This window comes from Labeo rohita, chromosome 12 (genome assembly GCF_022985175.1).
Source record: "Labeo rohita strain BAU-BD-2019 chromosome 12, IGBB_LRoh.1.0, whole genome shotgun sequence".
Classification (NCBI taxonomy): Eukaryota; Metazoa; Chordata; class Actinopteri; order Cypriniformes; family Cyprinidae; genus Labeo; species Labeo rohita.
Genome location: NC_066880.1, coordinates 355,164 through 371,119, shown reverse-complemented (window position 1 = coordinate 371,119; position 15,956 = coordinate 355,164). Strand labels below are relative to the sequence as shown.

The 15,956-nt window shown below is 38.2% G+C and overlaps 2 protein-coding genes across 5 annotated transcripts in view; both read right to left on the bottom strand.

Annotated features, from left to right (window-relative positions):
* LOC127174463 (formin-2) overlaps positions 1-141 on the bottom strand; it is a 54,909-nt gene extending 54,768 nt beyond the window's left edge. For both annotated transcript variants that reach the window (XM_051124905.1, XM_051124906.1), the window contains exon 1: positions 7-141. In XM_051124905.1, the coding sequence (XP_050980862.1) occupies positions 7-10 (4 nt within the window). In that variant the 5' untranslated portion in view covers positions 11-141. The remainder of the gene's footprint in view (positions 1-6) is intronic.
* A 2,423-nt stretch (positions 142-2,564) lies between these two features.
* The window catches only part of chrm3b (cholinergic receptor, muscarinic 3b), a 32,953-nt gene continuing 19,561 nt past the window's right edge, over positions 2,565-15,956 (bottom strand). For all 3 annotated transcript variants that reach the window (XM_051125128.1, XM_051125127.1, XM_051125129.1), the window contains 2 exons: positions 12,290-12,364; positions 2,565-6,894 (listed from right to left, as the gene is read on the bottom strand). In XM_051125128.1, the coding sequence (XP_050981085.1) occupies positions 5,246-6,871 (1,626 nt within the window). In that variant the 5' untranslated portion in view covers positions 6,872-6,894; positions 12,290-12,364 and the 3' untranslated portion in view covers positions 2,565-5,245. The remainder of the gene's footprint in view (positions 6,895-12,289; positions 12,365-15,956) is intronic.

The following is a 15,956-nucleotide window of genomic DNA, read 5'->3' as shown; positions in this document are numbered from 1 at the left end:
ACTCACTCATGAATCACTGCTGTATATTCAAGTCTCCAACATGACCGTGTGTGTTTGTGTGTGATCTTCTTTCCCGCCGGCAGGTTTTAATTCGACACCTGTGCTGTGCGTCACCTGAACGTGCGATTCCTGCAGCGACAGCGACACCCAGTGGACAGTTACAGTCATTACACGCACAACACGCTGCACGCTGAGACCAATCATAGTACTTTTATACCTATTTATTTTTTTAGACCTATATTCAATCAAAATATGTCAATGGGTTTAATGTTACATATTGATTTAATATGATATAACATTCCAAATAAACTTGATTGTATCATTGTCACTGAATTGTGTCATAATTTGCGCACATTGTACAAAAACACTTATATTTTATGTACTAAGTATTTTGTTCAAAACATGTAAACATAACATTTTATAAAATCACTTTATGCAATGCAAAACTCCAATGACTGATGTTTTTATTATTTTTATTGTATTTGTGTGTGTGTGTGTGTGCGTGTACTTGTTTTTGCTACATTGTGGGGACCAAATGTCCCCACAAGGATAATAAAACCTGAAATTTTTGACATTGTGGGGACCAGCCTGCGGTCCCCATGGGTACAAAAGCTTATAAATCATACAGAATGAGATTTTTTGAGAAAGTAAAAATGCAGAAAGTTTTCTGTAAGGGTTAGGTTTAGGGGTAGGGTTAGGGTAAGGGGATAGAAAATACAGTATGGACAGTATACAAACCATTGCGCCTATGGAGAGTCCCCACAAAGATAATAAACCAGACATGTGTGTGTGTGTGTGTGTGTGTGTGTGTGCACCTGGTATTTATCACGTTATAGGGACCAAACCCACAAGGATAGTAATACCAGTAAATTTTGACTTGTGGGGACATTTGTGAGGTCCCCATGAGGAAACAGGCTTATAAATCATGCAGAATGAGTTTTTTTGAGAAAGTAAAAGTGTGCACAGTCTCCTGTGAGGGCTAGGTTTAGGTGTAGGGCGATAGAAAACAGGGTTTGTACAGTATAAAAACCATTACGCCTATGGAATGTCCCCATAAAACATGGAAACACAACATGTGTGTGTGTGTGTGTGTGTGTGTGAATACTCTTTTTGCTACATAGGATAGTAAAACCTGAAATTTTTGACACGGTGGGGACTGGCCTGCGGTGAATGATTAAAAATAGTAAATGGTGTTTATCTGAAAGTGTAACGATGCAAACATGTTTTCTGTGAGGGCTAGGTTTAGGGTTAGGGTTGGGTTAGGGGATACACAATATCGTTTGGTCACTATAAAAACTATAGAAGTCTATGGAAAGTCCCCACAATTCACAAAAACAAACGTGTGTGTGTGTGTGTGTGTGTGTGAATACTCTCTGTGTAAAACAGAAAGAACCAAAGAAAAGAAAAGAACAGAAAAGAAAAAGCATCACTGGATAATAAATGTATTAAATATTTAGTACCTCATACAAAATAAGCACAAAAACACAGTTGGTTTTATTGATCAAACATCTCAGTATAGACAAAACTCATATAACTTTGTACAGCAGTTTATAATAATTGATCACTCTCAGTGCTATAGTTATCAATGTAAGGATGAACAATCATCCTGAAGAAAGAAACAGTGAACCAAAGGGTTTCAGAAAGTGTGTGTTTAACAATAGTACGCTTTCAGGCCACAAAATAAATCATGGTTTAAACGAAAGCTGGTTTATTTTCAAATATTTTCAAATTTTTCTATTATTCTTACGGTGTGACAGTTTTTATTACGACCACTAGAGGGGAGTGTGACTCTACATTTGATCTGAGATCCTGTTAAAAAACATTTAATTTAATTTAATAAGTCAGACCACCTGAATCACATAAACAACAATGAAATCTGTTGCTGTTACAGCAGTGTGTAATATTACATGACATGATCTCTGATCAAGGGATCTTGTACTCCAAACATGCTGGAAAAACAGCAAATGTTCACAGGACAGACAGTCAAATCCCCGTGGGAAATTCACTTTTTACCAAGAGGAAATCTGAAATCCCCCATCATAATCAGAGATCTTAGTTTATGTTCAGAGTCATTTACATGTTTATGAGGGCATGTTGTTTTCTAACCATATAAAAACACAACATATTTATTTATTTGTAATCAAACGCCACTCCATCTTGGCTTCGCATTCAAAAACATTCTGAACTACGTCATCTGACATAAACAGGCACTAGACTCCCAACCAGATATGCATAGAACACAATAATGAGATACTACATATCACAGATAAAAGAGGAATTCATTATTAATCATTTTTTTCTCCCACATTTTACAGTTTTTTTGCCGCAGACACTCCTGAACCAGCAAGTTGTTTTTGCACTAAGTTTCTGCTGTAAAAAACATGAAAAGGATAAAATCCTGCTGAACTGCTCAGACGTGTGTCGTACGAGCAGCATTTGTGTAGTGAGATCACAACCTTACAGTTCAAGTGCACACTACAAGACAGAAGCACATTAAACACTCACAGCGTTGTGTTCTGTGTCGTGTTGGGTCACAAATTTGCATTTATGCAGTTGTCAGACGCTTTTATCCTTTGCATACAAGGACTACATTTTGTCTGTTCATGCATTACCTAAAAATTGAATACATAACCTTGCCGTTGCAAACCATGATCTACTGTTTGACTCATTTGTATTAATGCATTTGGCAGATGCTTTTATCCAAAGTGACTTGCATTGCATTTAAGGTATATAGTTCATGCATTCCCTGGGAATCGAACTCATGACCTTAATGTTGCAAGCGCCATGATCTACTGTTTGAGCCGAAGGAATACGAGGCAACTGATCTATAATACAGAATAAGGCCATTTCATCCCTGGTTTCTTCTTCTCAGAACACATGGAGGTTTTGCACTTGTTTTTACACTGATTTGCACAAAACAGGAAAAAAAGAAGCCAAAAACCAGGGATGCGATGGCGTTTGAGGAGACGTGGGCGGCAGGGTTTTTTTTGGCTCCGTCTTCCCACGGCCTCGCCCTCCGCTGGCGCTGCTTCACGCTCTCGCCACTTTATTGGCTCATTTCTGCTCTCAGGGGTTTAAATACACAAAGGACTTTTGATATTTTACACAAGTAACTAGCCAGTGATTTATCTGAAATAAAAAAGTTTCCACATTGCATTAGAAATGATCATTTCAGGTTGCAGTCTAGAGTTTTTTGTTGCATTCTCACAAACTAAAAACTAAGTTTATTTTGACAGTCCACTTTAGATAATCGAATGACTGTTAGTAACTTTGCAACTGCATATTAACTAATTCAGAGTATTAGCAGACTTAGGGTTAGGGTTAGTAGAATAGGTTGACATGTACAGTGTTGGGGAAAGTTACTTTTAAAAGTAATTCATTACAGTATTGTGCTACTCCCTAAAAAAGTAGCTAATTATGTTACTTAGTTACTTTCTATGGAAAGTAATGCGTTACATTACTTTTGCGTTACTTTTAAAATCAGGGCAGGGCTTGCTTGTTAAAATTTCTATTTTTAGCAAATAGAAAAGCCTTTTCACACCAAAAAGTGAACTGAATCAGACTCAGGCTGAAGGAAAAGTAAATGCACTTCTTTACAACACTCTTCAGCAATTTAAAAAACAAGGAAGCACAAATGTTAGTTTATCTAAAGTCATTTTTGCCTAATATTATGGTTGAACTGGATCATCAAAGGTCAGCAGCAAAGACACTGGTTAATAAAATGGGATTATATTTTTTTGCGTCATATTCTGAGTTTGCATTTCTGTTTTAATTCATTTTGATAAAGACCTCTGCACTTACTCCTGATTTGTCTCAACATGGGGACAGACTTGTCAGCAATTAAACGGGAAAACAAAGTAACCAGCGTTACTTATTTGAAAAAGTAACTTAAAGTAAGTAAATTAAAAAGTAATGCATTACTAGTTACTTGAAAAAAACTTGTGTTACTTGTAATGCATTACCCCCAACACTGGTTGCAAAGTTATTTACAGTCAGCAGAATGTCTGTTGAGGACCATCACAATACACTGTTAGCAGATATTAAGCAGACAGTCTGATGAGAGCTGGTTGACATGGAGCTGCAAAGATACTTACAGTCAGTAGAATGTCTAAAGATCACTGTTGAAATAAAGTGTTACCCTAAAATCATGAAGTGCTTCGGTTTTGTAGTGTGCACTTGACTTCAAGTGGAAATACATTTTTAAAACATTCATGAGGGTGAAATCAAACTCAGCAGAAGTTCGTTTCAGCGGTAAAACAATTCAGAGCTGAAAGTCCAAGATCACAGAGAACCACGACATGAAGAATCACAGAACATCCAGGGATGGAACAAAACAAACAGTTGCTAATAGCCAATAACTTCCATAGTGTTGTTTCTATGGCTACCAGCAACTGTTCGGTTCCTAACATTCATCAAAATAGCTTCTTTTGTGTTCAAAAGAAGAAAGGAAGGTTTGCAGGTGTGTAAATAATGACAGAATGACCATTTTGGGTGAACTCTTCCTTTAACATTTAAGTCAAAACAAAACCTATGTGTGACCTTGAACCCCAAAACCAGTCATAAGAGTCAAATTCTGAAATTGAGCTTTATACATCACATGAAAGCTGAATAAATACGCTTTCCATTGACGTATGGTTTATTAGGACAATATTTGGCCGAGATACAACTAAACGAAAATCTGTAATCTGCAAATCAAAATATTGAGAAAATCACCTTTAAAGTTGTTCAAATGAAGTTGTTAGCAATGCATATTACTAAACAAAAATTAAGTTTTGATATATTTACAGTAGGAAACGTACAAAATATCTTCATGGAACATGATCTTAACATCCTAACGATTTTTGGCATAAAAGAAAAATCCATCATTTTGACCCATAAATGTTTTGTTGGTTATTGCTACAAATATACCCGTGATACTTAAGACTGGTTTTGTGCTCCAGGGTCACATTATATGCACATTATGAGCCAAACCTGTGAGAAAATAATGTAGGATTAGACAAAGGGATTGATTAAAAAAAAACAAAAAAAACATGAGCCCTTGAATACTGCATGTCCCACCCAGACTTTCTGTTTCAAATATGTCAACACAGGAAAGAAAAGTCTCTTTTCCATAGGTTTATATGTACAGGGTGCAGCAGCAATGATTCTGAAGTCACACACTCCGTGTTTGGCTTCAACTGAGGCACCTATAAACATGAACACTGTACAAACTCATCAGCCCTTCACAAAGCTCCTCCCGGCAACTCTAGTTTTCCACAGGACTCTGTTTCCGGTATTGGGCCGCCGACTGCCTCTGCTGGATGTGCAGTTTGTTGGGTTTGTTCGTTTGGCGCCACTGGCACAGCAGGATGGATCTGAAGGTGGTGCGGAAGGTCTTGTTGCAGAGCGCGTAACACATGGGGTTGACGGTGCTGTTGACGTAGCACAGCCAGTATCCCAGAGCCCACAGCGTCGCGGGGATGCACTCGTCACAGAAGGCGTTCACCAGGACCATGATGTTGTACGGCGTCCACGTGATGATGAAGGCCAGCAGGATGGCGCTCAGCGTCTGCGCCGCTTTCTTCTCCTTCACCAGAGAGATCTTCTTGCGCTTGTTGACCTGCGTCTTGGCCTTGCAGGCGAAGCGCTTGGCGAGCGCCGCGTCTTTGATGGAGATGTCGGCGTTGGGTTGATCTTTGGAGCTCACGGACGCTTTGGAGTCCAGGGTGGAGTGATCGGACAATCCTTTTCTGGAAGGTCTCACGTCTTCTGTTGGGTGGAGGTTGTCGGAAATCGAATACACGGCTTCTCCGTCGTCTTCCTCCTCCTCGTCCGACTGCTCGATCGACACGGCGGTTTCGTTATTATTCCAGCTGTCGCTGCGGTCCGTGTGGCGGCCGTGACCCTTCCAAGCTTTCCGACTCAACGACCAAAACCAAAACCGCCCCCTTTTGGTTTTCCCAGAGCTTCTCTGGCTGGACGGGTGGAGCTCGTAACTGCTGTGGCTCCGCGAGCTTCCCGGATTCCCGACGGATTCCTCCGGACTGCCTTGGTTCCCCGAACCCTTGAGTCCGGCCAGCTCCTTGGAGCGGTTCTCCGTCTCCTTGTAGATCCGCCAGTAGAGGACGGTCATGATGGTGACGGGCAGGTAGAAGGCGGCGATGGCCGTGCAGAAAGTGGTGATCGGCTCCGAGAGGAACTGGATGTAGCATTCGTGCTGCGGGACCGTCCGCTTCCCGACGAAATACTGCCAGAAGAGGATGGCCGGCGCCCAGAGGATGAACGAAATGGACCAGGCCAGTCCGATCATAGTCATGGCTCGTTTGGTGGTCCGTTTGGCTCGGTAGGTCAGCGGACGGGTGACGGAGAAGTACCTGTCGAAGCTGATGACCAGCAGGTTCATGACGGACGCGTTGCTGGCGACGTAATCGATGGCCAACCACAGATCGCACGCCCAGTTCCCGAGCGCCCACTGGTCCATGATGATGTACGTGGTGTAGAGGTTCATCGAAAGCACGCCGATGATGAGGTCGGCGAACGCCAGGCTGAGCAGATAGTAATTATTCACCGTCTTCAGCTGCTTGTTGACTTTAAAGGACACCAGGACCAGGATGTTCCCGATAATGGTGACTAAGGAAAGCGAGCCGCACAGGAACACGATCATCACGATCTGCCAGATGGTGTGGCCGCCCAGCGGGTCCGGCGTCGCGGTGGGCGACAGCGTGGCATCGTGGCTGCCGGTCAAATTGGCGCCCTGCGTGAGGAGCGAATCGTTGGCAGGCCGAGCGGTCCGGACGTCATGTGGTACAAATGTCGTGGTGGGATAGGCCCGCATCCCCGGGGAGCTGTTGGTCAGGAATAATCCGGACTCGGCGCTCAGCGTCAGGTTCATGGTGGCATATTCTGTGGACGAAGCTGACAGACGAGAGATGTTAGCATGAGAGAACTGGTTTAACACACTTGATATCATAATTGTTTAATCAATTATTTTATAAGCATACTGACTATTCAAAACATTGATTTAAGAATATTAGTTTATTAGTAAAAATATAGTATGTTACTATTAAAAGGAAACTAAGTACATAAAATATATACAGTATCAAATGTACATTTTTTAAATTTTATTGAAGATTTTATTACCGTATGCTATATATTATTATATTATTATTAAAAAGAAACTAACTACAGAAATATATATTACTATTAAAAAGAAATTAACTGCAAAAATATATCTTAAATATTTTTAAATTAAATTATATTGTATATTATTATTAAACTACAAAATATTATATATAATATTAAAAATAAATTATATTATATTACATAAACAAACTAATTACAAAAAAGTATATCTTATATTATAAAACTATATATTACATTATACAGCATTATATGTGATCCTGATTGTATGGGTCAAAATTATAGATTTTTCTTTTATGTCAAAATCACTAGGATATTAAGTAAAGATCATGTTCCATGAAGATATTTTGTAAATTTCCCACCGTACATATATCAAAACTTAATTTTTGATTAGTAATATGCATTGCAAAGAACTTCATTGCACTTCATTGCTATATTCTTTTTAATTTCTCATAACAGCTCTGATTTCTGGCATCGTTTTATTTGTGAAGCTTCTTACAGCATCTTTAACTACTTTAAACTGTGAAACTGATGTGCTCAAGATGTTAGCGAGTATCTGAGGTTGTCGAGATCCACAGGAAGAGGAAAATTTGCAGTGATTGTCTGGTGGTTGCAGGATGTTTGAGTTTGATTGCACAGCGACAAAACTCAACGTCAAACTGTGGACGGATACAAGATCAACCTGACAAGAGACGAGACGCCAGGGAGACACGAGAAAGAAAGAGAAACATGGCAATGTGCTGGAGAGAACAGCAGAGAGAGAGACAGGAGGAAACGATGATGATGATCTGATGCTGAGATCTCTGTATCTCGTGTCTCTGCTCATCATGTCTGTATTCAATCATCAGCCTCATAATGTTGTTTTCATCTGTGGGCTTTAGGTCATATATGATATCGATTCACATCACGAGAGGGCTTTAATTCATAACCCTGCTGAACAGAAGAATTATTCAAATAAATGAATGTCCATAATAATAACCTACATGATTCATTTACAAACCTAATTCAGACTGTGCATCTCTTAATATCCTCTCTAGATTCCTGTGATCCATATTACACACACATGCAAACACACTTACTGTATGTGAGCATGTGAACGTGTAGAAAACACACATGAACTCTATAAACTAACATAAATGTTAAAGTCATATAAGAGACGTGAACACAGAACTGAAAAACACAAAAACGGAAGAACTGGTAAACATTCATTAGATGAACTGATCTTCAAACATCATCAGTGTCCTTCACAATCATCATTTACACACAAAACACTGACGACCATCAAAAATCTGCTTATCATAAAAACAATATCTACACCAGCGCCTGAAATCAGTGTTTTTATCAGCCGTTTTGACGTCAAACAGAAATGAGCACTGAAAAGACCAGAGAAAAACCAGAAACAAAAGAGATTTCAGCATAATGAACGCAAACTGAGACAAAAACACAACAGACAAAAATGATTTAAAAAAAAATGTATAAACTCAAGTCTGATTTCTTTTCTGTTTTGTCCTCAAACACACACAGTTTGCTGTCACCTGAGGTCAGCTAAAGGTCAAGGGTCACACAAACTTCAGCCAGCTCTCTGTTAATGAGTGTGTGTGTGTGTGTGTGTCCGTCCCTCGACTATGATTCCATCTGCTGTGTTTCAGTCACACTCTAGTCTAAACCCAGAACACACGCAGATTAATGTTTCAGCTCCATGAATTAATATTAATATGTCACGTTATTATTTAAGTCTCCATGTAATAAGAGGAATAATGTCCAAGTCACAGTCATTATTATAAAACATGATGAGAGCAGAACCCTGACAGACAGAATATCTCCTCAATCCTCAAAAAAATAATAAATAAATAAATAAATATTTTTAAAACTTTAGTAAAAAGTTATGATCCATGAAACACACCAAACACTTGAATTTGAATGCATGAATGAACAAATGAATGAATAAAAAAAATTAAAGAAATGTACTGCATTGACATATTTACATAAAATATATGTCAATACAAAACTATTAGAATAAAAATATTACTTATTAGTATAAATGTTTTAGTTTGCTGTACAATATGAAGAGTCTCAATTCCATCATTCACAAATCTTCATGTGAAAAAAACATCACTACTAAACTCTGTTGGTGTGATTTCTGTTTCCATGGTAACAGAGAGTTCACTGACCATCAGGATTCTGGGTAATGTAGTTCTGTGCAAATGAGCCTATTAAACAAGATTCTTCAGATGTTGAAAGAAGTTTTCCTTTATTTATTCTTCCTGAAAGAGGATAAAAACATGCACTACCATTCATAAGGTAGGGGTCAGTAAAATATGTACATTTTAATTCATTAAGAATGATTAAATGGATCAAAAGATTCCTACTTTTAAAAAATGCTGTTCTTTTGAACTTTCTGTGATCCTGAAAAATGAAATGTATGATGATGGTTTCCACACAAACATTGTGCAGCACAACTGTTTTCAACATTGCTAATAATCATAAATGTTTGTTGAACAGCAAATCAGCATATTAGAATGATTTCTGAAGGATCATGTGACACTGAAGACTGGAGTAATGATGCTGAAAATTCAGCTGCGCATCACAGAAATAAATTACACTTTAACAGATATTCACATAGAAAACAGCTGTTTTACATTCAAATAATATTTCACTATTTTTACAGTATTTTTGGTCAAATAAATGCAGCCTTGGTGAGCAGAAGAGACTTCTTTCAGAAACACTGAAACACTGTACTGACCACAAACGTCTGAATGGTAAATTCTATTAAGCACAAACTGTGTAAATGCACACAGAGCTGCTGTTGTTGTGGTGTTTGTGAAGTTTAATGTGGTTTCTCTCTCGACTCAAATCCCAGCGGAGCAGAGACGTGTGATGTGTGAATGCATTAATGAACAAACGCTCCTTCAGCGCTCAGATCTACATTAAACCATTAGTCTGTCACGCTGGAGGTGGGATTTAATCATTTGATTGACCGCTGCAAGCATCACTACCAGATCACATTTATTAACATGATGTAATAATGGAGCAAATTTAAAAGTACAGCTGCTAGACCTCCTAAAAATCAAGACCACGTCTGTTTCAAAGAACCTGAGTTTAACAGTTTGACAAAAACAACTTTCACAACTAAAGATCTTTTATTATTTGCCCCTTTTATTTATTTATAAAAGACGATGTTTCTCCTGTCAGCGAGGAGACGGATTGAAACTATGTGAAGTGTTTATTTGTGATGTTGGTTACTATCATATAAACACTGAAGGTTTTTGGAAAGATGATTTATTTATCTGATCAACTATTACTCATGAAGATCATGGCAAACCGTCAAACGTTCTGTTCTGCAGAGAAACCACAATGAGAAATTATGATTAGAAGACTGGAGTGTCTTTATACGACTCATATTTGACTTAATTTTTCCTTAAACTCCACTTATAATGTCAGTCAAGGCCTCATGCAGCAAAAACAAAAGCTCTCCATCTCGCTCCATGTTAGCAGCTAGTTCACAGTGCAGATAAACCAGAACTAAACCACCAACTCTCTGTGTTTGATGGCGTTTTTTCCTCCATTAGTCGAGTAAACGGTTTACTAAATTACTTCACCCAAGCGAGCTCGTGCTGAAACACTAAAATATCAGAGAAACGTGGTCGATTTTGGCAGCGCTGGTGGAAACAGAAATAATTCTGATTCTCCCCCGCCTCAAACATCATTTACTTCCACTGACATTATACATGATAAACGTCTCAAATGGCAGAAACATGGATATGAGAGTCTCAGCAGATGAAGAGATTCCTTCAGATGATTTACAGCCTACATATGGAATATAATAACAGAGCACTTCATAAACACGCACTCATTGATGACGCTCATCTATCCTCTGGTCTCCAGCATTAGCAGCAGAACAGACGCGATCGTTAATTCTGCCGCCGTAATAATAATAATCTTCACAGCGTAATGCAGGAAAGGACCCGCGGGTCATGATGTGTGTCAAAGCTCTCAGAAACAAGCGCTCCACCTGCTCAATTACACCCCTTCACCATCACTAAACAAACACACGCCACACACTCACTGTGAATATAAATGTGGTTCATAAACACCCTGATTTAACATGATAACTTTTTTTTTTTTTTTTTTTTTTAATCATAATTAAGAATTATTTACAGTTTAATTCATTTTAATTAGAGTATACTTTCCACAGGTACTTCAGAATTTTACATTTAATTCTATTTTTTACTTGGCATTTCTTTGCAATTGTTTGAGAATTTATTCAGTAGATCAGACTAATAATAGTAAAATCAATATTAATAAAAATAAATAAATACAGCATTGTCTGGAAAATAAGTTGCGTTGGGGTCAAACTTGCATTGTTGACAGTGCAGACACAAAACATTATTTTGCATCAATGTATTAGTCATATTCTATTTTTATATTCGAAAGTAACACAAAATACCAATAAATAAAAGGAAATGTTTACAAACGTTATAAACACTATGTATTCTAGTTCCCTTCGCTCCACAACAAATCCTTTACTTTTAACCAAAGCAGAAATGAAAAATAAATAAATGACACTGGCTTTCATTATTATAAACAAACGCCCAGACTAAATTAATTTAAAACAAAACGCAGCATGACAGATGTGTTATTCTCATGTATTTCTCTCATTTGACACCAACACAAATGTGTCACATGCTTGACATTGATTGCATTTTATACAGTAATTTGTATTTGTATAAAAAAATAAGTTGCATATGACTATATAAACAAAAGCGCAATTTATATTCCAGAAAATGCAGGCATATTAAAATCTTCTGATCATTTGAATGCATCTGAACAGGTCCTCTATTAAAATGATATCTGATAGGTGTCATCGTATCATTTCAAAGCCATATGGCTTTATTTCTTCTGTGAAAAACTAAAGGAGATTTTAACAGAATGTTCATTTTTGATGGAGCTAACAGCAGACAGTGATCAAGAGATATACAAATGGCAAAAAGCATCATGAAAGTTTGCCATACAACATACAAGCACTGCTAAAGATCTTCTGAAGTCACATGATGTTTTAATGAAGATCTCCTCCACCTAAGCTCAAACCTATTGTATAAGTCTGTGGACGTATATGATCATTCTGTGGTGTTTTTGAGACGATGAAGGATTGTGGTGTGTGTTTTCTCACCGTATCTCCTGATTAAAGCTCATGGGTGACTCGGCTGGATCTCATGTGCTGATGTCCGTTCAGCTCCGTCAGTCACTGAAAAACAGCAGTGAACATCACTCAGAACATCCCATCATACATGACACATTTACTGGGCTCCGTTTAATTCATGCTAAATTCATATAATAGTGAGCTCTAGTGAGTGTCTGTCGTCAGCATTTTTCCAGCAGAAGCACAGAATCAGGCTCGCAGTGATTCTGTGTCTGGAATATTCTGATGTCTTTCAGCAGGTTTACTCGGCTCTTGAAATATGCATTAATGGTCCTGTTATCTGGAGCATCACTGAACATTCAGAGGGTTTTGAGAGCCGCGTTTCGGCACACAGGTGAGATGGGAATGGGATTAAAGCTCTGGTTCAGGACGATAACGGCTGCCGGAAACATCGCACACAACTCTGATCGTTCACGCTCACACACTCAATCACAGCACAAACACACACATCACGCTGTGTTTAACATCCAGCAAACTGCACAGATAAGGTCCTTGCACACTGAGTCCAAAATCTGTATATGCGTTGTTAGGTTTTTTTTCATATTCGTCATCCTTTCCTATCAAAAACCTGATACAAATTTATTCATGACAGATGAAAGTTTCAGAGACAGTGTGTAAACATGACTGACACATCGTGAGGTCGTATTTATTTTCAAACGGGCCAAAATATCGGACCAAAATTTTGTGCAATGACATTTACACCACAATATTCACACAGATTCACTCTTAAAAATAAAGATGCTTCACGATGCCATAGAAGAACCTTTTTATCTAAATGGTTCCATAAAGAACCTTTAACATCTGAAGAACCATTTCTGTTTCACAAAAGGTTCTTTGTGGCAAAAGAAGGTTCTTCAGATTATAAAAAGGTAAGAAAGAGATGGTTCTTTTAAAGAACCTTTAACTGAAAGCTTTAAACAACCTTTAAAGCACTTTTATTTTTAAGAGTGTTGAATTAAATTGAGTTATTTTAGTACATCAAGCTAAACTTGCTAAACAATTGACAAACATTTTAAATGGTGAGTCTGCATCATTCTTATAATGCTTTCATAATTTTAATTAATGCTGAGGACCAACAAATGTCCAAATTACCATAGTAAAATGGTATCTGACATGTATTTATTTATTTTAAGGGAGTGAAAGAGAGAAAAGTAAACATGGATATTATCATTAAATAAAACTAAAATGAAAATGAAAATCATTAAAAAAAATCATTTTTGTTATTTAAAATAAAACAAATGTTAACTATAAAATAAAACATACATAAAACATACTTATTTTATTTCAGCTAATGGCAATATTTCTCGTTTAGTTTTTAATGTAACTTGGAGCAATCAAATACCTAAAATAAAAAAAAAAAAAAAAAAAAACTAAAACTAGTAGAATGTCCAAATGTCATTGATGTGTAAGCAGGTTATGAACGCAGGGTGTGAAGATGTGAAGCGTGTTGTAATTGTGAGTCTGTCAGACGCCTCAAATGTGTGAACAAAACACACGGAGCACACAGACTGGAGTCAGACGAGTGAAAGTGTAAATGTCAGTCAAACCACTCTAAAACACACAGAAACCGCAGGCAAACACAGGCTGATTGTCTCTCATCATCACAGTCTGAAACACACTCACACTCTCATCATCATCATCATCATCATCATCACACACACGTGTGAATCAAGAGCTCACATCAAGAGTGTTTCCCAAAACCATTGGTAGCCAAGTATGGACGGGCATTCTATTGAACTTTCCTGGTGACAGATGGACTTATTTTTGGAAAACGCAGCCCTGGACGTCAGCTTTACCTGACATGAACAGAAACACACTGCTGCTGGAGTCACGATGGGATCAGACTCTACTGTACTCAGTGTTTCCCCTAGGATCATGGCCTTGGGAGGGGGGTTGGGGGGGTGGGGTTGTGGTGTTATGGGTGGTGCGGCAAAACACTCACACAAACACTTCATAGTGTTTATATGTTTCTTTTAATTGCAGTATACCAATATATTATAATGTCTGAACAATTACTGTACAATAACCAAACAACTGTACACTGAACTAAACACTAAACATCAGTGTATCTATCTAACTATCATCTATCTATCTGTCTGTCTGTCTGTCTATATAACTAACTAGCTAGCTATTAATTAAGCAATTTATTTATCAATTCGTTCATTCATGCATGTGTGTATTTACTTACTTACCAAGATCAGTCTTGTACAGCCAGGGGGAGTATTTCCCCTCTGACAGCCAAGCTGGGTCAAAACCTGTCGTTCTGTGGTGGCTAGACTTTTGCTGCTTGTCAGCGGCAGGACATGCAGCACTTGGGCTCTTTTCTGTACTTTGATTCGGAGTAGGAAAGCTACACCGGCTGCTGCTCGCAGCAGAACACGTGCTGTCATCGTCACCACCTTGGGAGCGTTTAAAAAAACGCGGATATTTTTGCCTGCTGCGACATACTCTCCGACGCGCGGTCTCTGTCCGCTGGTGGGTGTGTGTGTGCGCGCGCGCATCGGGGCGGAACTCCGCCGTGCGCGATACGGAGGACAATTGTAAACGCGCAAACGTTGAGACAGAAATTACATGCCATCGTATAAATAACATAATGCTATTTAGTTTAATAAAAGAAAAAAGCACAGACCTGTTATATATAAATTACTTCTGTCGTTATTCGACGAAAATAAAATAATATTAACTTGACCTTCAAGGGGGGCGGGGGGTGCCGTTGGGGGGGCGGGGCGCCCCCCCTAATATAATGGTAGGGGAAACACTGGTACTCATCTAAAAACAACACAGCCAGATGCTACAAGGAATCTCTTCTTTACACAAATCACATTCACACCAAAAATGACAGCGTAATATTTCAACTTATGAGTGATTAAGGTTTGCTGAACAAAAAATGATTATAAAGAGCAAGCTTACATCAGGAATGCACTGCTGTAAGTCACACAAATGATTCTCAAGAAATCAAGAAATCATAAAAACAAAGTGTCAAAACTGGGTGAGTTTATGATTAAAAAAAGATCAAATATATGCTAATGTAACTTAATTTAAATGAAAAAGTAGATTTTTCTGAGCTCACTGACTGATGTTTTTTATTTGAACCCTTTAACTATCAGCAGTGTTGCCAAGTCCACGGTTTCCAGTGTAATTGGGCGACTTGTACACTTTTGCTGCGGGTAGTTTTTGATGTCCGCAGTTTGAAGTGACTGCAGTAATGTCATATTTAGCCCCTGAAATGGGAATTTACCAGGGGAACCCTGAAAAAATGTGCATTTTATCCCTGCGATTTTTAACAGGAGACCCCCTTTGAAGTGCGATTGGGCGGTTTTGGGCTGGTCTTAAGTAGCAATTGGGTGGGTTTTGTTATAAAAACCTGGCAACCCTGACTATCACCTCCATTTTTGAACATTTCTGATGTAAAAGTGCACTCCAGTGCAAATCCAAACTTAAATTGTTATAATTCATCAACAAATACATTTTCTAATATGATTTTGAAGTACCATTTGCATTTTTAAAACATGATGGGGAAACTTTTGGGAAACACGATAGGATGACTTTTGGTGACCGTTATGATATAGATTTCTGAGGTGCACTCTTGTCATAAATTAATCTATTACAGTTCCTACATAAATTGTAACAAAAAACA